The following is a 23681-nucleotide window of genomic DNA, read 5'->3' as shown; positions in this document are numbered from 1 at the left end:
TTTCGCCCGGGGGCCAGTTATGATTGCGAACCCATATACACATGAAGCCAGAAGTTTACATACATTCTTACGTTTCATTGTTTGCCTCACTGTCTGAGGTCAAATCAGACTAAAACCTCTCCTGTTTCAGGTAAGTCAGACCCTTGTGAGGATAGGAGGCTTGGTTAATGGATGAATGACCAAATATTTGATTTTCTGTCTGCTGCGGTCCAAATTAACCTGAAATAGGGTTGGGGGGGTATTTTCCTACTCCAAAAATTCATTCTAATCCTTATAATATAATAAAAAAATTCATTTATTCCCCATTCCATCACTTTATATAGACTTAAATCTTAACTAAAAAGTCTGCTACAGATCCATGCGTAGTGAGTGATTTGAATCATTCATCCTTCACTCTTTATTCAACATTTTTTTTTAATAACGTGGAACCACAGATTCTTTTACACGAGCTGCAAATGTGCATTCCACGGCCATTTTTAAAAACACGTGGGCCTTTTTGAAAGCCCTTCTGTGGCAAAAAGACAGCTTAACCAATCCAATCAAAGACTTAGCTGTTGTTCACATGCATCCACGTTTCCCACATCAAGACAAATGCAGACAAACGTGCATGCTTCACTTTGTGGATTGTTGTTAGGATGTCATAATTATATTTGTTTTATTTTGTACTGTACACACATACACACACAGGCTTAACATTTTTATCAATTTATTCTTGAATTATCACTTCACAGCAGCGGTGATAGGGATTATACTGTCCAAAACAAACTTTGTCCAACAAAGCCCCCCGCCCCCCTTTTTTTTTTTGTAAATATTCTTGGTTCCCAAAATTAACATAATGTCTTGCCCCTTGGCGCTGGTTTGAACCTTGCACTTCAGCTTCCGCCATTCGTGAACAAAACCCGCCCACGCTGATCCGTGATTGGCCAAACTCTTACTGGATTACGTTTCTCCCGCTTCTCTTTAGCTGTGATTGGCCACACTGCTGTCAAAGTGGCAACTAGCCCCGCCCCAGAATGGTTCTCCAATTCAATCTGTATTTATTTATAGCGCACATTTAAAAGCAGGAGTGGGGATTCATTTAAAACACATTTTATGAAAAATTGAGCCATTTTATAAAGATAAAAAAAAACAACTATAAACCGCAAATGTTGTCTGTGCCTTCTTCGCTGTGGTTGGCCAGGCTGTAACCGGAAGCGGCAGTTGTCCCGCCCTTACTTCGCTGTGATTGGCTACACTGTTACCGTCGCTGTTAATTGTGGGTTGGCAGCTTTCGACTGGGCTCAGTCGTCACAAGTGTACCGATGCAGTGGAGTGGCGTATGCAGCCAAGCGGTCCTCCTCCTCCTCCGTCTTTTGTTACAAGCAGCACCCGGCAAAGGGACGCCACAAGACACAGCCGCATTCATGCAATTCGCACACTGGCGTGGAAAATGATCATCTGTACAAATACAATGGAGTACCCGCTCAGAAGCCAGTGCCAAAGAGTCCAGAAACAGGTAGGCGAAACCGGCTAATTTGCGAAAGCATAACGGCTAAGCACCATAGCGGGGCTTCATTCATTTCACATCCCCTAAGAGGGTCCGAAACCATACTCTTAAAATGTATATATATATGATTTATTTTATCTATTTATTTTTCCCACGCCACCCATTTAACCGAATTGTTAGTCGAGTCGCTGGCGTCGGTTTTAAGATGCTAACTTTTTTCGTAACGTTCTTCATTGGGGGAATAAAAAAATCTTATAACCTTAACAAAACTTTCTATCGACGAGGAATTATGTTTTAAAATAAAGTCGAATTTTGTGGCTATTAGTAAGGCCATCAAAAATAACTTTCTGAGTGGTAACTGTATATTTAATCCACTTTTTCGTCACTCCTTATGCCTACCATAAATATCAAGTTTAGGTGGTTTAATTGTGGAGCCCACCGTTGACAATTTATGATTATTAATTTTTATTGTCAGTATTATTTCTATATCTACAAATAACGACATGAAGGCTCCCCGTGCATGGCACAAAAGTGCATCATTAACTTAGATTGTATGCGGGTGGGGGGAGGTTGCGTTTAGCACAAGGTGACTGGAGGTGGGGGATGACGTAGGCCAGAGATTTTGGATCAGAAAAGTGTCAAGTGAAGACATGCAATCCAGTAAAAAATCATCAGCAAAATGCCGAAAAATTAGCATTTTTAATCCGAATCCATTCATGCACTGGAGCACGATTTTTTTTTTCAATTTTTTTTTTTTTTTTGCAGGTCCACAAGGACTGCCAATCAAACTTGTTTTTCTCCTCTGTCGCTGCGGTTCGCATTGCTACCTACAAGGGGGCGCCGTCTCAAGTGCCCCCCCCCCCCCCGAAAAAAAATAAGTCTTGGGGGGCGGGGAGGATGTTTGCTGCAGAAAAAAATGGAGAAAGACAGGATTGTGAGGCCAGCAAAGGAAAATGAGATCGTTTACAACATACTTAAAGCAGCCCCTGGCAAATGTGTACTGATTAAGACTTAAAAATATTTTGAATTGCGGAATTCATGTTTGCAGGGTTCAATGGCGAAGTTGTTTTTTTTTTTCCCCTTCATCTTCAGCACAGAGTTTTGTTTGTCTTGCGCCCCCTCATTCCTTTCTTTTCCTGGAGCCTGGATGGAGAGCTGTTTGCATTTCATCGATATTCTGCGGACGGTCCATGCACTAGTGCGCTCTTTTGTCCTCAGAAGTAAGACAATTCAGTGCGCTAGTAGAACTGTCTTACTGGATATATTTTTTTGCACAATAGTAGAACAACGACACGTTACTCGTTTGATTCGTAAGGACCTAGAATAAATGCTTAAACGACTTTTCCTAAATTCCGCATCCTTTATATGCACCTTAAAGCCCACGTACTCGTATCGTCTTTGTCCTCATGAGTAAGTCAATTCAGCACACTAGTAGAAAGACTGTCTCATGAGTTAAAAAAAAAAAAAAAGCCTGCACGGCTGTATGACATTCCTGCACACTAGTGGGACAAATGTTTCATAGTAGTCGGACAACAAAGCAAAACTGCACTAGTTGACTTACTACTACTAGTTAAGTGCTAGATGCTAATTTGTAGAATCTACTCCTGTTATGAACTACTGCCCAGATAAGTCTCACCAGAATCATTTAGTTGTCTACTTGTCTACAAAAACTTATGAGTAAGAATAAAAAGCATACTAGTACACAGCCCTTGAGCTTTATATCATTAACATGGAATAAATGATCAAATGGCTTTTTTTTGTTGATTTGTGTACTAGTGAGCCAAAAGTGCCAGTTTATAATTATATTTCACCCCTCCCCCCCCCCCGGCCTCCCAAAATTTAAAAAAAACAACAGTATCTGAATATTGATTCACCCCCCCACGTTAAAATATTCATCCATCCATTTTCTAAGCCGCTTATCCTCAAGAGTCGCGGGAGTGCTGGAGCCTATCCCAGCTGTCAACGGGCACTAGGCGGGGTACACCCTGAACTGGTTGCCAGCCAATTGCAGGGCACATTGAGACAAACAGTCACAATCACACCTAGGGTCAATTTAGAGTGTTCAATTAATGTTGGATATTTTTGGGATGTGGGAGGAAACCGGAGAACATACAATTTCAACACAGGTTGGTCTGGGGTTGAACCCAGCATCTCAGAACTGTGAGACCAACACTTTTCAGCTGATCCAGCGTGCCGCCCGGATAAAATATCAATTCAGCAAATCCGTTGAATCAATTAATCTCTTGGCCTGAAGGGGGCGTTTTACGTGAGTTGTACGAGCCAGGGTGCTTCTTGATTGAGAGAGGCCAGTACGGAAGCCGAACAGGGAGCGGTAAACAAACGCATTGACGGAGGCAATAAATCAATCGGGATTGATGAAGAAAGTACCGGCGCTTGTCAGTGTCGCACAAGCTACTGAATTCGGCGTTACGTAACCCCCAAACCCCAGCAGTTGACCGTCTGTCTTCATGAGATCTTTACTCTATCCGGATCCCATAGTAGAAGGGTTTTATAATCAATTGCGTATTATACACGAGTGCTGAATTATCTTACTAGTGAGGGCAAAGGGTGTACAGAGAGTCCTCTGGTTAAGACGCTCTCGACCTAAAACGTTTCGACTTTACAACGCCCGTCCCCCGTCTGCCATTTTGTCTGGCTAATGCTTGTCCGTGTTTGTATCTTTGCATTTTTGCTTGTTCGGCCAAAAGAAAGTCCATTACCATGGAAACGAAGCTCAAGATCATAAAAAGATTCGGGAAAGGAGAGACGCGAAGGCCACCAAGGCTTCAGTCTCTCGATCGTGGTGACAATTATTAAAGACAAATCTCGTATTTTAGCGCATGTGAAGGGTTCCGTTCCTACGTCGGATACAAAGATCACAAAACAAGGTTCTTTGATACTTGTCGAGGATCGAAGACCAGGTTCCTTCACAATAGCTAAGCACAGTCTCCCCGTCTTCATGCTTGCCTTAATGCTAAGTACATCATTTTATTTCAATGCATTTGTTTTTTTTTTTAATACAAATTATTTTGATGTAAATTCTGACTTTAACGGCGGAATCCGATTTTTATTTATTTATTTATTTATTTTGTCGAAATCCGAGTTAAGTCGCTAGTGTAGGAACGGATCTCAGTCGTAGACCGATGACTCCCTGTATTGGTTCGTGGACTTTAAAAGTCGCATCTCAAAGATATGGAATCGATAAACATCTTTATGGAAAGGCTAAATCCATTTATTTATTTTTTTTGGGTGGGGAGCGAAAGTCAAGTTTACAGGGTTCATTAACAAGATCTGCTTCCAAGTTGCCTCCTTTTATTTTGCTGAAACCCCGCAGCACGTCGTTTGTTTTGCTCGTACTCCTCCCTTTCCCCCTTCGTTTTTCTTCTCGTCGTCCTCTCGCCTCTTTGGCTCGTTTTGCGCTTGCCTGCTGCTCGTCTCAGTTCAGGTTGCAAAAGCCAAAAGCGGCCCGGGCCGCCCCGCGTTTCCGGATGAATTCATGCCCGGCGCATGATTGGGACGCAATCGGCATGCAGATTGAATGTCGCGCTCCTGTATCTGTGACCTACAAACGCACAACACGCACACATACGCGCGCCTCAAGATGTCACATGTACCCCCCCCCTTTCCCAAGAAGCCATTTTGTTGTTTTTGTTCTTTGTGTGACATATTAATCTCATCCATCATATTCCCTCTTTGTCTCCTACTTTCACTCCCATGGATGATGACATCACACTTGTGGTGTTTTTCCTATTCCTGCCCTGCGCAGAGCTCCCTGATCTAGAAGCAAACAACCTCGCTCCCCCTTCTTTGTTTATGACTGATAAATGATAGCTAATTTTATTTTTTTTTTGCATATATAGATATATATATATTCCTCCACAACACACACCAGCATGCAAAATTTCTAAAGCTTATTCAAAGGAGTCCTCGATTTACAGATGTACAAATGGTGCTGTGCCACTTTTGGCCTATCCACCCATCCGTTTTCTTTGCCGCTTATCCTCACAAGGGTCGCGGCGAGTGGTGGAGCCTATCCCAGCTGTCAACGGGCAGGAGGCGGGGGGTGCACCCTGAACTGGTCACCAGCCAATCGCAGGGCACATGGAGACAAACAGCCGCACTCACAGTCACACCTAGGGGCAATTTAGTGTCCAATGAATGTTGCATGTTTTTGGGGATGTGGGAGGAAACAGGAGTGCTCGGAGTAAACCCACGCAGGCACGGGGAGAACATGCAAACTCCACATAGGCGGGTCCGGGATCGAACCCGGGATCTCAGAACTGTGAGGCCAAAAACCAGCTGATCCACCATGCATCCCACTTTTGGCCTACTAGTACACAATTAAACCAGAATGGAATACCACATGTTGTACTAGTAACGGCATAAGGTCCAACTAGGAGGCATTTGTCACGTACTAGTGGGCTCCTTATCAAGGATATCGAATAAACACTCAACAGTAATACTGTGCTCCTTTTGAGATACGGGTACCGCAATTCCCGGCCAACAGAGCACACCTTGTTGTAAGTCTCACCCAGTACATTTGTAAAGCAAATACTATTTGGTACATACATACGCCGCAGCCATGTAAAAGCCGCAAGTGCCCACATTGAAACATATTTACAAAAAACGACTGTACACACACAGAGAGTTTAACACTAGCGCCACCACGCTAATGCTAACACTAAGGCACAGGTGTCAAACTCAAGGCCCGGTGGCCCAGATCCGGCCCGCCATATGGTTTTATGTGGCCTGCGTTGGGAAATCGTGTTTGTCAGCTTCCAGAATTTTTGTTAAAATTTCAAATTTCCATGTCATAAATTACAACTCTGAGCTATTGCAAGCATTTTTGTGTGACCAAACATGAACAATAGTCGAAGAACCAAGTTACCTTGATTTCTGATTCCAAAACTAATCCATAAATTGCATGTGTAAATACAATGAGGCAATTTAAAATTTTGATTGTTCCACAATCATGACGGCCCTCTGAAGGAAACCACAACTACAATGTAGCCCGCGGCAAATGAGTTTGACACCCCTACACTTAAGGCTAGCGTCGCCGCGCTAACAAGCCTTGTTTAAATAAAAAAAAAAAAACAACATACTGGTCAAAAACAAACGGCAGTAACACGCTAGCGCGGCGCTAACAGGGCCGGACAGGTACAAGTCACTTCCTCTGCACATATATTCCACCGGTCTCACTCTTACCTTCTCCGCTCGAGTGCCCCCATGCGGCCAAAAAAAAAAAAAAAAAAAAGCACAAATTAGCCGCATCACCGCATAAACCGCAGGGTTGAAAGCGTGTGAAAAGTTGCGGTTTATAAGCCGGAAATTACAGTATATTTTTGGTCGTCATTCAATTCATCTTTTTCCTTCGCAACGAATGGAAACTATTAATCTTTTCTAGCCTCTAAAAAATGTTTGGCATTCATTCATTCATCTCTCGTTCTGCCTATCCTCACTTGGGTTGCGGACGTGTTTGGGCCTATCCCAGCTGTATTCGGGCGAGAGGCGGGGGTACACCCTGACCTGGTTGCCAGCCAATTTCAGGGCACATTAAAATATTGTACTTCATAAGAGTAATGACGTGATTAACTCATTCATTGCCAGGTGATTCCAGACTTGCAATGTGGCCACGTATTTTAGAACAATTTCATATTTTTCAAGCCCCACGGAATATTGTGTACTTCTGTACACTACAGACTACAGTGCCGTGGAAAAAGTATTCTCAAATTCTTATATTTTTGCGTTTGAGATCATCAAAAAAATGTAAATCTCGGACAAATACGACCAACTAAACTTAAAATGATGTTTTTAAACGATTTCATTTATGAAAACAAAAAAATGTACCTGCCTCTGTGAAAAACTTTTTTTTTTTTTTATTTTCATGAAAAGAGACATCAAATAAATGAGCTACTTTGAGGCCTTATTATATATATTTTTTTTCAGGTGGGTGGAATGTGCTTTTGTGAAGCACTTGAACGTATACCACCACTTTCGTAGTTGTTAGCTTTGTGTGTCTTTGCGTACTGTAGTTACTGTACTTGCTCGGCGTTGTCTTTGTGTGGACTGTCGCCGTCGTCATTAGCATTTGTGTGCACAAAAGCGTCACGGTCATGGCGTATGTATTTCACCGTTTACCGCACTGTGCAAAATTACGCTGTGTGATAGCTCACATCGTCTCCTAAACGATGACGTATTCCTTTTAGCGCTATCTGCCCACACTCGCTGCTTCTTTTCCACTCCTTTCCATGTGGGTGTTTTTTTTTTTTTTTTTCATTTTTTTTTTTCCGTGTGGGTGGACAAAAGGGTGTGTGTGTGTGTGTGTGTGTGTGTCTCCTCCTTATCAAAAGTGCTGCTGTTTGCACCTTTTTTTGTTTATTGTCCGTCAATAACGATGAACCAGTGTCTTTGTCTCGAAAAAAATATCGGTTTTCTAAAGCAGTAAATACATTCCAACCCACTCCAAAACATTTCATTAAAAAAAAAAAAAAAAAAAAAAAAGGAATATACATTTTTCTTTGCATTAATGTCCACGCTACACCGCAGGTGTCAAACTCAAGGCCTGGGGGCCAGATCTGGCCCACTGCATGATTTTATGTGGCCCGCGGAGGCAAATCACGTATATCAACTTCTGTGATTTTTTTTTTTTTTGGTGATAATCCATAAGAAAATTTCAAATTGCCATATCATAAATGATAAAGTTGCGCTATTGCAAGCATTTTTGTGTTACCAAACATGAATAATAGTTGAAAAACCCATTACGCTTGATTTCTGATTCAAAACTAGTTCATAAATTTAATCTGTAAATATCGCGAGGCGAAAGATTGTCATGTATTCAGTTATAACGGCCCTCTAAAGGAAACCTTAGCTACAAAAATGAGTTTGACACCTGTGCTCTATACTATTTTACTTTGAGAGAGAAAAGTAAACAGTAACATTTGGTCTCCATATAAATGGTGAACAGAAAATGTGACCCAAAAAAATACTGAATGTCCTTCTTTCCTTCATTTATGAGATTTATTGGCAATTGACAAACTAAAAATGGGGAATGTGAATAATAGAAGAAAAAGTGGTGAAACTGGACAAGATTTTCTCTTTTTTTTTTTTTTGAGTTAAAGGAGGTCTGGTCTGAAGCCAAAGTAGAAAGTACAGGATGAGATGGTGTATAATATTAAAATTCCACCTTGGCACAGCCTGATCGAGGATGACACAACAGACAATACAGTGCATAAATAGCTAATTCTGTATTTTAAATATAAGAGGCAACATAATCTTAACCTTAAAACTGTTTAGTAGTATCATTCAGCTTTCAACATGCATTGCTAAAGATATTTCTGGCAGCAATAATGCAGTTTTACACCAAAAGCTACTTTAGCACAGAGAGCAGCGTCACAGATATTCTTGCTCTTTATTTTACGCGCCACATCTCCTCTAGAAGTGCTCAACGTTGCCCCGCATTTGTGGCACAATGCGGTACTACAATAGAGATGCACAGCTTTAAATTTGGACCTTTTATACATCTGCCAAAGAAGAACTATGATGTTGTAAGGCTTCACAGTATACTCATCACAATTGTTGTTTACTTTCTGGATATGAATATGATTCATTGGCGAACACAAAAGAGAGGAAATCATTCTAAAGCCTGTTTTAAGTTTTGTTTTTACACAAAGTCAGCTGTGGTTCCTCTTCCTGCCAGAGTTGTCCAGACATGTTTGTTTTAATAAAAAAAAAAAATGCAAATTTCCTCTGGTTTCCCCCCCGGGACAGTCATGATGACAAATACATTTATTTCCCCAGTCAGCAAATAATGTAACATTGTTCATTTTTTTTTATAATGCCAAGTAGCAGTTATTTGAAAGTCAAGAATTACATTGTTGCAAATTTGCATTTTCCCGTCTTTGGCATTTAGCAATAAGATAGCAGAATTTAGCAAGACGAAATCACATGGTTTGATTGATTTACATAGAATTTATTAATTCCTTTTATCTTGCGTTTTACAGTAAAATTCAACCGAGTGTGACAAATAACACCTTAAAGGAAGCGCGCTTTGCTTCATATTTAGAGAACTGTGCGAGTATTCATTTCCCTCAAGTGACGTCGATACCAGTATAAATAGTCTCCTATTTCTTAACAACATTGTGAAAACAGGTGCTAAAAAATTTATTTTAATAGGTTCACGTATGATTTAATTAATGTAAATGTTTAAAGCCTGTGGTTGGTGTAAAACTATTTTTAAAAAATACTTTTGTATGGTCTCCTCGCAGGGTTTTTGAAAAGTAACTGGGCATTACATTACACATAGCACAACAACAAATTGATAGAATTAAAAAGATACATGTTCTTTATGAAATGGGGAAACACTTGTAGCATATTATGATAATCACATGTCCATCATGGGAATATGAGAAATAAGACATTAGACCAGGGGTGTCAAACTAATTTTTATCGCGGGCCACGTTGTAGTTACAGTTTCTGTCAGAGAGCCATTTTTGACGGAAACCATGAAAATCTGTAATTGACCTATCATATTCACACAATAAATTTATCAACTAGTTTTGGAATCAGAAATCAAGGGTAACACAAAAATGCTTGCAATATCTCAACGTTGTCATTTATGATATGACAATTTGAAATTTTGGTCCAGATTGTACAGAAGTCATGGAAGTCGATACACATGATTTCCCTTCACGGGCCACATAAAATCATGCGGTGGGCCACATCGGGCCCCCGGGCCTTGAGTTTGACACCTGTGCATTAGACCAGGGGTGTCAAACTCATTTTTGTCACGCGCCACATTGTCGTTACGATTTCCCTCGCAGGGCCGTTATGACTGTGTTTCCATATAAATATTTCACCTCGTGATATTTACAGTTGAAATTTATGAATTAGTTTTGAATCAGAATCAAGCGAAATGGGGTTTTCCAACTATTGTTCATGTTTGGTAACACAAAAATGCTTGCAATAGCTCAATTTTAATTTTTTTTTTTTTACAGATTATCACAAAAATCATGGAAGTTGATACACATGATTTGGCTTCACGGTCCACATAAAATTGTGCGGCGGGCCGCATCTGGCCCCCCGGCCTTGATTTTGACACCTGTGCATTGGACAATAAAGATACAAGATGATAAGAATTTGGATTTGTCTGTTAAATTTCTAATGCATCGTTACTTTTGACTCATATTTCCAAATTTTCACTGACAGAAGGTGCGTCTATAACGTATCGTAATTGTGGGTCATCTTTTTATGTAATGGGCGTACATCTGATTTCCAGTGTGCGTACATTTTCCGCAGGTAATGGTGAACAAGGAGAAGGAATGCGTGTCTCTGTTGTTGATGAATGCTGCTTTGGGCCGGGGGAACGCGGACGCCGTCACGCAGCAGATGGCCTCGCACCCGCAGTACTTGGAGAGCTTCCTGCGAGCGCAGCACTACATCCTGCACATGGACGGACCCCTGCCGCTCCCCTGCCGCCATTACATCGCCATCATGGTTTGTGGCTGCCTGTTTTTTTTTTTTTCATCTTTAAAAAAAAAAAAAAAAAAAAAACTAAGTAAACAGTATATTTTTAGGAGAATACAAGTCTAGGTTTTTAGAGAATAAAGCAATTTTCCAGAATAAAAAGTGTACAAAAACAGTGCCCTGCGATAAGACTTTATCGTTAGTCATGCAAGTTATATCTCAAATCATCTTTTGCCATTGAAGTGAACGGAAATGCCGTTAAACACTCCCAAATTTTTTAAATGTCTATTTTTATTCAAGAAAATAGCACTCTATGATATTGTACCGTAATTCCCCGGCCTACAGAGCGCACCTGGTTATAAGCCTCACCCAGTACATTTGTCAAGTAAATACCATTTGGTACATACATACGTCGCAGACGTGTAAAAGCCGCAAGTGTCCACATTGAAACTGACATTGAAACAAGAGATATCCACAAAGAAAGATGGCACACAGAGAGTTTACTGGTAGTGCTACTGCGCTAACAGGGCCGGACAGGTAAAAGTCACTTCCTCGGCACATATATTCCACCAGTCTCACGCTTACCTTTTTTACTCGAATGCCCCCTTGCAGCCGTTAGAAAAAAATGCACAAATTAGCCGCATCACCTCATAAACCGCAGGGTTAAAAGCGTGTGAATAACATGGCGAGTTATAGGCCGGAAATTATGGTACTTTATAGAAGCAATAAGATAATGTATAATAGGGTGACAGAATTAGAATTATCATTTGTGCATCGTGATTAATTCATTGCGACTGGGCCTCGGGAGAGGGCAGTATAATATACAGTTACGCAGTACGACAAATTGTTATACAATGCTGTATTTTTTGGGCTTTAGATTGTCTACATGTGTTGATAAACCGATATTTGAGTACTCAAATATCCATTGCTTGAAGTGCATCTCAAATATTTGGTCTCCAGTCAAACGGGGAAAAAAAAACCAAAAAACTGCGTAATTCACAAAATTCACGAATCAGGTCACTCAAAGGGCAAGGCACTACTCTAGTAAAATATGACTTTCTTTACCTTTGGGGTGTTAATATTTTTGTTTGTTTGTTTTTAAAGGCGGCAGCGCGCCACCACTGCAACTATCTGGTGTACCTGCACTCGGCCCAGTTCCTGAGGCTGGGCGGGGACCCCGTGTGGCTGCAGGGCTTAGAGGCGGCGCCCCCGCGCCTGCGCCTGCTCGACCACATCAACAAGGTGCTCGCTCACCAGCCCTGGCTCGCCGCCTGCTCGCACATCAAGGTAATTATTTATTATTAGTCATATTAATAATTTCCATTTGGGCTACAGTGAATGTCAGTTCGCAGTTCACTTTTGCTCCCTTTTATATTGCAGTTTAAGATATCATTTTTGTTTTTTGTTTACATTGTAAAATGGTGCTTCAAGATCGGTGTTTCGTACATTTGCTCTCAAATTACTGTTCCCCTTTGAAATGAATGACAATGCAATTAATTCGTTCCCAACACCCAAATTATTTTTCTGATTTTAAACATGGAAAAAAAATGCTATGACCAGTTCCTCGTGGAGGAAACCTTTGTTAACAGTCCACACCACAGGTTAATTGATCAGGATAATCTTTCAAACATCCTCAAACATCAAACATGCTCAAATATCGTCCGATTATCGGTATACGTGTACCCGTTTTTATCTGCCCTGTTGTAAAAACCACGGCTGACTTTTGTTCCTCCAGACGCTGCTGAAGTGCGGCGAGCAGTGCTGGTCTCTGGCCGAGCTGGTCCAGGCCGTGGTGATTCTGGCCCACTGCCACTCGCTCTGCAGTTTCGTGTTCGGCTCCAACGCCGACTCTGTGCACATGGCGCCCCAGAACAAATCTCCCAACGGTACCCCGCCGGCATTCTGCACCTTTGATGCTGCTAACGGCAACCCCAACGGGCCTCAGTCATTCGACAACAGCGCCGAGCAAATCACACAAAGACGGGTAAAAAAACAATACAATGGAACCTAAATAAATCTACATGATGTTGTCCCAGCTACGCGTAAATGCAATCGTGATATACAGATCCATCTTAGCAAATTACAGTTGCATGAAAAATGAAATTTACCGTGCCACCAAGCTCTTCCATGAATAGTAAAACCCTGTGAATAATTGACGTCCCCCTCAAAGGAAAGCCTCGATTCTCAAACGTCCCCGTTTTTGAACAAATCGCTTTTCGAATGAAAATTTAAAGATTTTTTTTATTTTGCTTCTATTTTCGAACCAAAAATCGGTACCCGAACGCCCCCGACAAAACCCGGAAATAACATATTGCGCGCGCCCAGACCAGCTGACCCTCGACTCGCTTTGTTGTGAATTCCTACGCCGCAAAAAAACCCCGGAAATGACATAATCCGCGCGGCACTGGCAGTTTTCCCACCCATGACGCGTTTTGTTATCATCTATTCGAACGCCCCCCCAAAAAAACCCAGAAATGACACAACGCGCATCGTGCAACCAGCACACTTTTGTTATTCTGTATAACGCAGCCTCTGTACACAGATGTGTCCCGGTAGTGACTGTTGTTTTTCTTATCGAGGACTACCGTATTAACCCCCAATCTTGGCTCCAAAGAAGGCAAGTTGCTTGTTTAAAGTTATTCTGCACTTTTATTTAAAAAAAAAAAAAAGTTACAAGGCTGGGGGCCATGTCGCTACAGATACAACAATGCACTCCCAGCCTAGCTTACTCTACTACTAAAGCATACATTTTAAACAAAAAATAATTTTCTTAAATTATTTTATGATATAAAGTATTTCAACCATACATGTATTTCTACTGTGCAGTTTAATATCAAGAAAAGCTAAAATAAAATGCTTTATAAAGCCCAAGTTTTTAAGCTCTGAACGCATTATTTGTTTTCCCGTTCATTGTAATGGGAAACATTGACTTGGTTTTTGAGCAAATCACAGTTTTCTGGAACGGATTGTGATCGAGAGCCGATGAGTCACTCTAATTGTATTACAGATGTCACAGGACCGGTATCCCGTTTGGATTTACTTTTACTACCTTTCAGCTAGCATGTACACAATCATGAACAAATGCGATATAAGTGGATTCAGTTAAACCACCTTCCCATAGGTTTGAACAAGACTGTGAATCAGCATAGGATTAGCCACTTCCCATACTAGGCTAAATGACACCGTGTCTGTTTGTCAGTCTGTGGACTCGAGCAGTGACGTGTTGTGTCTGAAGGAGAGGATCCACCGGTCCCAGGAGGAGCGAGATAAGCGAGAAGAGCGTCTGCTGCACTCTCAGAACCTCCAGCAAGCCGGTAACTCGTGTGAAAGTTCTCCTTACCTTAACATCTTGATTTTTTTTGGGGGGGCGGGGGGCTTTTTTTGTGTAATAATCTCATCTTCTCTACCTCTTTTACTTGCAGTGGTTTACTCTCATTATTTGTTTTTCATTCCAGATGTTGACGAAGAAGATGAGCTGATCTACTTTGCGGACCCTTCGCGCTTTGTCACGGACCCCGACTTTTATTACCAGGAGTTCGCCCGTAGAGACGAGGACCACTTCCAAGTATTTCGAGTTCAGGTAAGGAGCGTTGAGCCCGAGTTGAAGTGGAAGGCTGTAACCATGGTAACGTTGTAAGCCAATGTGGCATACTTTGCAATTCAGACGCACACAAACAGGTGGTTGAAGTGCATACGGCTCCATTTTTTCCACTTCACTCTAGTGGCAGAATATGTAAATATTACTTCAACAATGGTACCTGATGGCTTACCAGGTTTGGGTTTTTTTTTCGTTAAATGTCCGGTTACCACTTGGGTGATTTTGTTTGTTTTTTTTTTTTTTTTGTATATTTATTTTTCATTTTTCCTCTGTGTTGCATTCCAACATTTTTGAGTGAAGCGAAGAATAAAATAGGGTCAACAGACTCGTCGGTGCGCTTCTGGATCTTTATTGAACGCTACAAACGGTCAAACCACACAAATGGAACAATCGAATCACTTGCAAGGAGCGTGGAGAAGAGGCTCACGGTGAACTGTGTGGTAAACGGCGAACTTGACTGACTTGCAAGTGCTGGTGTCACTCACTTGACCACTTCCGTTAACTCATCAGGTTCACAGTGACCAATATTGTCAGCTGTTTTAGATCCTTTTTGGTATTTCAAGGCTCACCGAATATTGTGACAAAAAAATCCCCACCAAAACTACCATAGTTAATTACGAGGTCTTTCCGTTCTTAAGTAATAGAACTCGAAACTGCTGGTTGGATCAGAAACACAATTTTTTGATGAAAAGCACAGAGAACAGTAATTGTTTAACTTTTGTGACACTTTTATCATACAAGGACAAGATTGAGAAAGTGTTTTTGATGGCAAAATTACGTTTACAGACCTGTACACCTGTTGACATTTATCCCTCATAATCGACATGACGAGCTGAGCTCGACAACCTAATCTTTATCTTCGACTCAAAAGCTGTGCTGACCGCAATTCCATAGCCTTGCATCACCGTCATTTACCGACATCGACTGTCGTTAAAATTATGTAGAAGCTGGAATTTTACAGACAAGTCAGGAGAGACCATCTTCCATACTCCCGTTTTAAATTCAAAACCTGCTTGACATTTACAATTGTATGTTGGAAGATGACGAACAGTTTGATTACTGTAAATATCCATAGTTGTTAGAGTTACCATAATTTCCGGCCTATAAGCCGTGACTTTTTGCACACGCTTTCAACCCTGCGGTTTTATGCGATGATGCGGCTAATTTGTGCATTTTTATTCTAACGGCCGAAAAGGGGCACTCAAACGGAAAAGGTAAGATATGTTCCGAGGAAGTGACTTTTACCGGTCCGGCCCTATTAGCGCTGCGACGTCACAGTGAATTTTTTTTTTTTTTTTTTTTTTTTAAACGGGCCCTCTAAGCGTGGCATTAGCACTAGCGTTAGTGTGGCAGCGCTAGCGTTAAACTCTGTTTCCCGTCTTTCTTTGTAAATATCTCGTGTTTCAATGTGGGCACTTGCAGCTTTTACACGACTGTGGCCTATATATGTACAAAATATTATCTCCTTTTTCCAAATGTAATGGGTGAGGCTTACGACCATTTGTGTTCTGTAGGCCGGGAATTACGGTACTTACAATTACAAAGCATTTGTCCTTTGTTACTTCCCATCACTGGACATAAAATCAGAAATGAGTCTCTTCCACCCAGATTTTGATGAGTCAAATATTTGTCTGACGGCGACCAATTTTTTTGTGGTGGCGCAGGACTACTCGTGGGAGGACCACGGCTTCTCCTTAGTCAACCGCTTGTACTCTGACATCGGCCACCTCCTGGACGACCGCTTTCGAAGCGTCACGGCCCTCTCGTCTCTGCACTGCCCCGACCTGAAGAGGGCCGTCTGGAACTACATCCACTGCATCCTGGGAATACGGTCAGCCTTAATCCTCACACAAACGCGTATCCATTGTTCTCGCGTAAACGTTCAGCGAATGCATGCATAGTTTCTCTGTGGCGGCAGTTACGACGATTACGACTACGGGGAAGTGAACCAGCTCCTGGAGCGAGATTTGAAGCTCTACATTAAGGCGGTGGCGTGTTTTCCCGACCCCAGCAGAGCGCCAACATGTCCGCTCAGCTGGGCTCCACTTAAAACTTCAGAGCGGGTGAGTGGCAGGCAGATCGAAGCTTGCAAATTGATTATTTTTCGCCTGTAATCATTTTACACATTCCCCAAATTCCCAATTTTCCCACAGTTGCACATTGAACCTCGACAAATTCAAACCATCCCCTGTTTACCAATTATTCTGATTCCACCCAACCCCCCCCCTCCCCAGAATTGCGCACCTTGCACAATGAAATTACCTAATTAAGAGATTTTAACATTTTGCTCATCCTCCCACATTTTTGCACAATCCTTAACCAATTCAAACCACTCGCACTTTAAACTCGCTGACTCATTCAGGACAAAAATGAAACTGTTTTTCACGGGAAGAAAAAAGTCCCCCATTTTTACAACAAAAAAACTCCCAAATTGAGACACTCATGTACACTTTACATGTTTCACCTCCTCCATTTCATGACAAATCAAAATAATTCAAACGTTAGAATATTTAGCTCTTTTCGGTTATCTGCTTAACTACCGTAATTTCTGGCCTACGGAGCGCACCTGATATAAGCCTCACACAATACATGTAAAGGAAATACCATTTGGTACATACATAAGCCGCATCTGTATAAAAGCTGCAAGTGCCCACATTGAAACACGAGATATTTACAAAGAAAGACGGTACACAGAGTTTTCAAAGTTTTAATACCTTAGCTTAGCTTAACTTAGCAACAGCATGGACAGGGCTGGTTTAAAAAAAAAAAAAAAAAAAACATACCAGTAAAAATCACTGAGACACAGCAGTAACACAGCAGCAAGATGCTAGCGCAGAACTAACACTAGAACAGCGCTAACAGGAGCTACTTTAAAAAAAAAAAAAAAAAAAAAAAACATACTGGTAAAAATCACTGAGACACAGCAGGAAGATGCTAGCGCAGCACTAACACTAGCACAGTGCTAACGGGGCTGCTTTAAGAAAAAAAAAAAAAAAAAAAACATACCGGTAAAAATCACTGAGACACAGCAGTAACACAAGAGCAAGAGACTAGCAGGGCCGGTTTAAAAAAAAAAAAAAAAAAAAAAAAAAAAAAAAAAACATACCAGTAAAAATCACTGAGGCACAGCAAGACGCTAGTACAGCGCTAACCCTAGCGCGGCACTAACAGGGCTGGTTTAAAAAAAAAAAAAAAACTACAAAAAAAAACATACCAGTAAAAATCACTGAGACAGAGCAGCAAGACGCTAGCGCAGTGCTAACAGGACCAGTTAAAAAAAAAATACCTGTAAAAATCACTGAGACACAGCAGCAAGACGCTAGCGCAGCGCTAACAGGGCTAGTTTAAAAAAAAACCATACTGGTAAAAGTCACTTCCTCGGCACATATATTCCACCGGTCTCACTTTTCCGCTCGAGTGCCCCCTTGCGGCCGTTACAAAAAATGCACAAATTAGCTACATCACCGCATAAGCTGCAGGGTTGAAAACGTGTGAAAACAGTCGTGTCTTATAGGCTGGAAATTAGAGTATATTTCACGTTCAATTGCATCGTGCATTTCCGGTATAACGTCGTCGTCGTTTAACATCCGCCTGAGCGCCTTGTGCCCTTTCCCAGATCCACGTCAACTTGCTCATCATGGAGGCCCGCCTGCAAGCGGAGCTCCTTTACGCCCTGAGAGCCATCACACAGTACATGATCGCCTGAGAGAGCCCCCCCCCCCCCCGAATTTCCCGCCCCTTCTCCACCGAGGTACACGAGAGACGTCCACCGACGCCGTGACGACTTTACTGCGACAATTATCAAGAGCGCAGACCTGCTCTTTTTCCAGATGTATTCAAACCAGAGCGTGCCACACCCACTCCTCATGCCCCCCACCTCGTTGTGTCCCGACTAGATTTATGACACTACTCTGAAAAATTTCGGGCTGTTTGGCTTTGGGGTGAAATTTGACGATGAGTCTAAAATGCACTTTTAACCTTTTACGGGTGAACACTGTCAACTTATGAGCGTCCGACCGTTGAACGCTTCGGTACGTCTTGCGCAACTTGCTGTCGCCTCCTCCGCTTATGTGGAGCTCAACGATGTGTCACAAAAGCCACTCATAAAGATGAAAAAAATTGTAAGATGTGCAATGATAATCTCATCACAGCACACCACACACACACACACAATAGTTTCATTTTTCCTCAGAGCACTTCTTGATTGGCTACATTGTATGTATCACAATTAGCTGTCCTGCTAACTCGGCAGTTGTCGGCTTTCCCCACACACACACACACACACACAATGATTTATTTTCTGAAATAACTTACACAATTAATATTTAAAGGGGAATTCCGGTGGTTTGCGTTAATGTATCCAATAGGTCATGTAATATGCACTCCGTCTTGATAATGTGATGTTAAATCCTCTCTCATTTAATAGTATTTTGAGAAGATTAGAAATTACGAATTTTCAGGGGCACCGTCATTTTCGCGAGTCACGTGACTTACGTGCGCGGATTTGACTTGTTACATGGGGTTCCAAATGCTCGAGTGCATGGGACATCATTTATGCCCAATGCCGATTTCTCGGATTTATCCTCATCTGATGAAGAAATAGCAGTATCGGTTGATCGGGAAGACGGAGGAATACTTCTATAAACAGCCGTGAGCGGCAGAGCCATGAGCTCGCTCCCCGAGCCCTGAAGCTTGCTCGCATGGCTCGGGGAGCGAGCTCACGGCTCCCCCAAGCCCCCGGAGCGTGTTCGCACGGCTCAGGTAGCAAGCTCACGGCTCATCCGAGCCCCAGAGCTAGCTCGCATGGCTCGCGGAGCGAGTTCACGGCTCCCGCCAGCCCCGGATCTGTGGCGCTCATGGCTGGGTATGGAAGTATTCCTCCGTCTTCCCGAGCAACCGATTCGGATATTTCTTCATCAGATGAGGATAAATCCGAGAAATCGGCGCTGGGCATGAATGGTGTCCCGTGTAAACGAGCCTTTGGAACCCCACGTAACATGTCACATCCGTGCACGTAGGTCATGTGATTCGCCAAAATGGCAGTGCCCCTGAAAATTCGGAATTGTTGATAAAAATCTCAAAACACTATTAAATGGGAGAGTATTTAACGTCACATTGTCAAAATAGGGTACATCCTACATGACCTATTTGATACATTGTTAATGCAAACCAGCAGAATTAATTCCCCTTTAAGATGGGTGACCCCAGCCTTTATTTGGACAAATTTACTTTTAACGCACCTCATTCAATAAAACGTCGGATTGGGCATTTTGGAGAAGACCTCGGAATTTTGCCTCGTGACAGCTCGTTGAAAATTGTCAGCCAATCAGAGACTGGACACAAAATGTCACATTGCTGACGGAATCGCTTCATTTGCGTGATTCATCGTTGCAGAGAGACTGCAAGAAAGCCACAGAAAAGGCGTCAAATTCTGACGGTTTTTGTACTGAAACTTTTGAGCGGTTGCATCATTTCAAACGTTTACAGAAGGTCAAATGAAGTTCACTTGGGAAGGTTTTTGGGCATTTTAGGCTCATCCTGAACTTTTTGTGCGTAGTATACTGTATGTCATGAATGCTCGCTTTATATGTGTAGCCCCCCCCCCACCTACCCCCACCACCCAAAAAAAGTGGACAAGTTGAATGTTCTCCAAGGACAATCCTCATTCAGTGTTGTTTGACGGACCCTTTTGGATCTCCTGAGCTCTTTGTACAGTAGTTTCTTTTTAAATAAGCACTTTTGGAGAGGAAAAAAAAATAATAATAAATAAACCAAACTTTATATATATTTATAAGAGGAAGCCCGTGGGGGAAAAACGGAGACGCGACGCTGGACATTTTTTTTTCTCTTCTCGCCCCTGTCGGGGGGGCCTGTTAATCGAAGACCCGCTGAGACGTTAGTTGTGACTGACTGAAAACGCAAAAAAAAAAAAGGAATAGTAAGCTTGTCTGTGAGCGCTTTGTGGTACACACAAAAAAATGAAGAAGCTGAGCCATCGACAAGATGATTGTCTTTGTTCGCCTTGCTCGTTGATGGAAAATCCCAGGCGGACCGACGTCCGTCGATGTTGTCGTGCCGTCTGTCCGTGGTGGCGTTTGTGAGGCGCAACAAAGGTTGCAAGCGTGTTGTTTTCTACGATGATTTTGGATATTGAGCGGTTTTGTACACGAGAGCTGTTGTTGTTTTATGAAGGAGTTAGCATTAGCATGTTTGATCTAGGACGGTGGTTCTCAAACTGGAGGGGGGCGGCTGGGGGGGTTGTATACGTACCTGCACGTCGGGATTCCCCCCCCCCCCTCATAAAGATGAGAAATTATATTTCCCTCCCTAAAATCTTAGTATTCTTTGTTTGAATTTATTTATTAAAAAATTATTATAGTAAAAAAAACTATTTGTAACAATTTTGAAAAATGACTATTCTCATTTTCTGATATTTCAAATTGCTAGCAATCGAGCTATCCTAACATTCGAACTGGAGATTGGGAAATATAATGTTTTATTCTCATAAATTTGATTTTTTTATCCTGACAAAAATGTTTTTATAAAGATGATGCCTGGGGGGGGGGGGTGAATGCCACTAGTCTCATAACCTTTACTAATGTCCCCCCACCACACACCCCAAAAATGCTATTTTGATGTTCCATCTTATTTCACTTGTAATTCTTCACGAATGCTAATACTTATTGTAATATTGACTTTTCTTGGGGGAAAATTTAAGATGCCCCCCCCCTCCAAAAAAAAAAAAAATATGACTACACAGTTGTTCTTGATCCTGATTTCATTTAGAAGCTCACAAAGTCATTGTTTAATTGGTTTAAATTGTTCGTACTTGGAAAATGTCCCCCCTCCTGCATCCAAACAGTTTGAGAACTCCCCCCTGTCACAGGAATAGAACCAGAAGTGCTTTTCTCTCCCAAAAATGATAGCACAGGTGCCTTCAGAACAAAAAAAATAAGTGGAGCGTTTCTGATGACTTCTGTTGCCTGCGCGGAGAGTTCGGGCTGCAGCTGAAAGAAAAAAAAAACACGCCAAAAAAAAATCCCCTGACTGACTCGGTGTCATTTGTGGCTTTTTTTTTTTTTTTTTTCTTCCTGGTTCTTCTTTGGTAAAGTTTCCCGTTTGGAGAGTACCCCTGCAAAAGCCCCGGGAACTTAAAAAGAAGAAGAAAAAGTTGGAATTGAAAAATATTTTAAAAAAAAATAAAAATAAAAACTGATGTTGCAACGAGTCCAAAGTGAAAGCTACTGGAAGATGTCAACTACGACGCAGAAATAATGAAAAGCCGATGACGGAACCTGTTGAAAAGGGAGAAAAATGTTTTGTATAAAGATGCTATAAGAATGAAAATTAAATGTCCTGTATATACAGTGTTTTATATAGCGGCACGGTGGATCAGCTGGGAAAGCGTTGGCCTCAGAGTTCTGAGGTCCCGGGGTTCGATCCCAGCCCCACCTGTGTGGAGTTTGCATGTTCTCCCCGTGCTTGTGTGGGTTTTCTCCAGGCTCTCCGGTTTCCTCCCACATCCCCAAAACATGCGACATTAATTGAACTCTCTAAATTGCCCCTAGGTGTGATTGTGAGTGCAACTGTTTGTCTCCATGTGCCCTGCGATTGGCTGGCAACCAGTTCACGGTGTACCCCGGCTCCTGCCTGTTGACAGCACTCCCCGCGACCCTCGTGAGGATAAGCGCCAAAGAAAATGTGTGTATATTTTTTTAACATCTACCACGTACAAAAGAAGAAAAAAGTCCCCTGCCAAACACTTATTTCCACACAAGGAAAACAGACACTGAAAAATGTACAGAAAAAAGTTTATACATGAAAAAAAATGCCAACAACTGTATACACACGCTTAACAAAAAAGACACGCTCCCAAAAGCTCGTACAGCAAAGAATTAAAAAAAAAATCTATAGAAATTCTATAGGACTTGGGTCAGAAAGTTCTATCGTTCTTTAGAAATGTTACAATTTTTTTTTTTAGCAGGGACACAAACTCAAGTTCACAAAAACACCCAGAAATGTGTGCATCCAAAAACACACACCCGACTGAACACCCCGCCCTAAAAATTTACACCGTCAAAAAAGCACCCCCTCCCCCCAAAAAAACTTGAATGCACTTAAAAACAAAACCACACAAACTCACACCAAGAAAACTCACGTGCACGAAAAATAATAAAAAATATACAAACACCTAAAAAAAAATTACACCACAAACAACTCACATGCACAAAAACAGAAATTAACATCTAACAACCCTCCCGCAAAAAAAAAAAAAAAAAACACTCCAGGGTACATCCACGAAGACTCGCTCAGTGACTGTCGCACTTCCCGTTTTTGATTAGCGTGTTTTATATTTCTCCCCTTGAGCAACAGTGCCACTCAGCGGCGAAACGATACTAGCGGCCGAGATCGGATTGTGGCCAATTTCTTCAAATCCAATGAAGCTAACGTGCTAAAATGGTTTGAGGAACGTGGGAGTAAAAAAAGAAAAAAAAACAACACGCAAGCATTCCGCCACAATGGAAGGACACGGACCAGATTCGGACCCTGAACCTCGTAGTAGCGAGGCAGACGTGCTATCCACTGATACAACCAACTGAAATTCCATCACATTAGTTGTGTAACCAAGTCAAACGTAATATTGATCCCTCCCAAAAAATTATTTCTAACATTGAAAAACTGTTAGAAATTTGATTTTTTTTTAATGTAATGGAATGTTGATGCAAAAAAAAAAATGCTGTGACATTGTTGGGGAGTATTTTTTTTTAATCATGATTTGATGTAACCCCCCTCCCCCCATGTGCATTTTCAAAATTAAATAACTTCAAAGGAAGTCTTTCAATGTAGAATGTGAAATTATAGATGACGGATATGTCATTCATTTAGCTCAAAATATTGATAGGACAAAAAAAATATTTTATACGCTTAACATTACAAAATTGATTTTGTTCCAACATTGATTTAAAAAATTACTCTAAATTTATTTGAATGGACAAAAACTGCATTAATTTCAACATTGAATTTAAAAAAAACCCTCACTTTTTAACAAATTAGATTTCAACTTTGACCCCCACCGGAAAGAAAAGCAAAATTTCTTCAATAAAAAAATTAGTCTACGGTATTGAAAAAAAAATC

At 41.5% G+C, this 23681-nt stretch overlaps 1 protein-coding gene across 2 annotated transcripts; it reads left to right on the top strand.

Moving 5' to 3' along the window:
• The first annotated feature begins 1261 nt into the window (after positions 1-1261).
• On the top strand, positions 1262-20532 carry sesn4 (sestrin 4). 2 transcript variants are annotated; one of them, XM_061834270.1, is made up of 9 exons: positions 1262-1495; positions 10781-10978; positions 12053-12235; positions 12684-12932; positions 14184-14262; positions 14404-14528; positions 16211-16377; positions 16465-16609; positions 18163-20532. In XM_061834270.1, the coding sequence occupies exons 1-9, from the start codon at positions 1319-1321 to the stop codon at positions 18250-18252; spliced, it is 1413 nt and encodes a 470-aa protein (XP_061690254.1). In that variant the 5' UTR covers positions 1262-1318; the 3' UTR covers positions 18253-20532. The 2 variants fall into 2 exon arrangements, with proteins under 2 accessions (XP_061690254.1, XP_061690252.1); XM_061834268.1 differs by having other exon boundaries at positions 14148-14262.
• Positions 20533-23681: the final 3149 nt, after the last annotated feature.

The sequence above is a fragment of the Syngnathoides biaculeatus genome, chromosome 11 (assembly GCF_019802595.1).
Source record: "Syngnathoides biaculeatus isolate LvHL_M chromosome 11, ASM1980259v1, whole genome shotgun sequence".
In the NCBI taxonomy this organism is placed as follows: Eukaryota; Metazoa; Chordata; class Actinopteri; order Syngnathiformes; family Syngnathidae; genus Syngnathoides; species Syngnathoides biaculeatus.
This window is presented reverse-complemented; position numbering and strand designations above follow the sequence as displayed.

Excerpts from the sequence above, each read along its gene's own strand:
- sesn4 (XM_061834268.1), top strand. The coding sequence starts at position 1,319 with ATGCAGCCAAGCGGTCCTCCTCCTCCTCCGTCTTTTGTTACAAGCAGC. Across the intron at positions 10,979-12,052 it reads GCCATTACATCGCCATCATG|GCGGCAGCGCGCCACCACTG; the intron begins GTTTGTGGCTGC and ends TTGTTTTTAAAG. Across the intron at positions 16,378-16,464 it reads CACTGCATCCTGGGAATACG|TTACGACGATTACGACTACG; the intron begins GTCAGCCTTAAT and ends CTGTGGCGGCAG.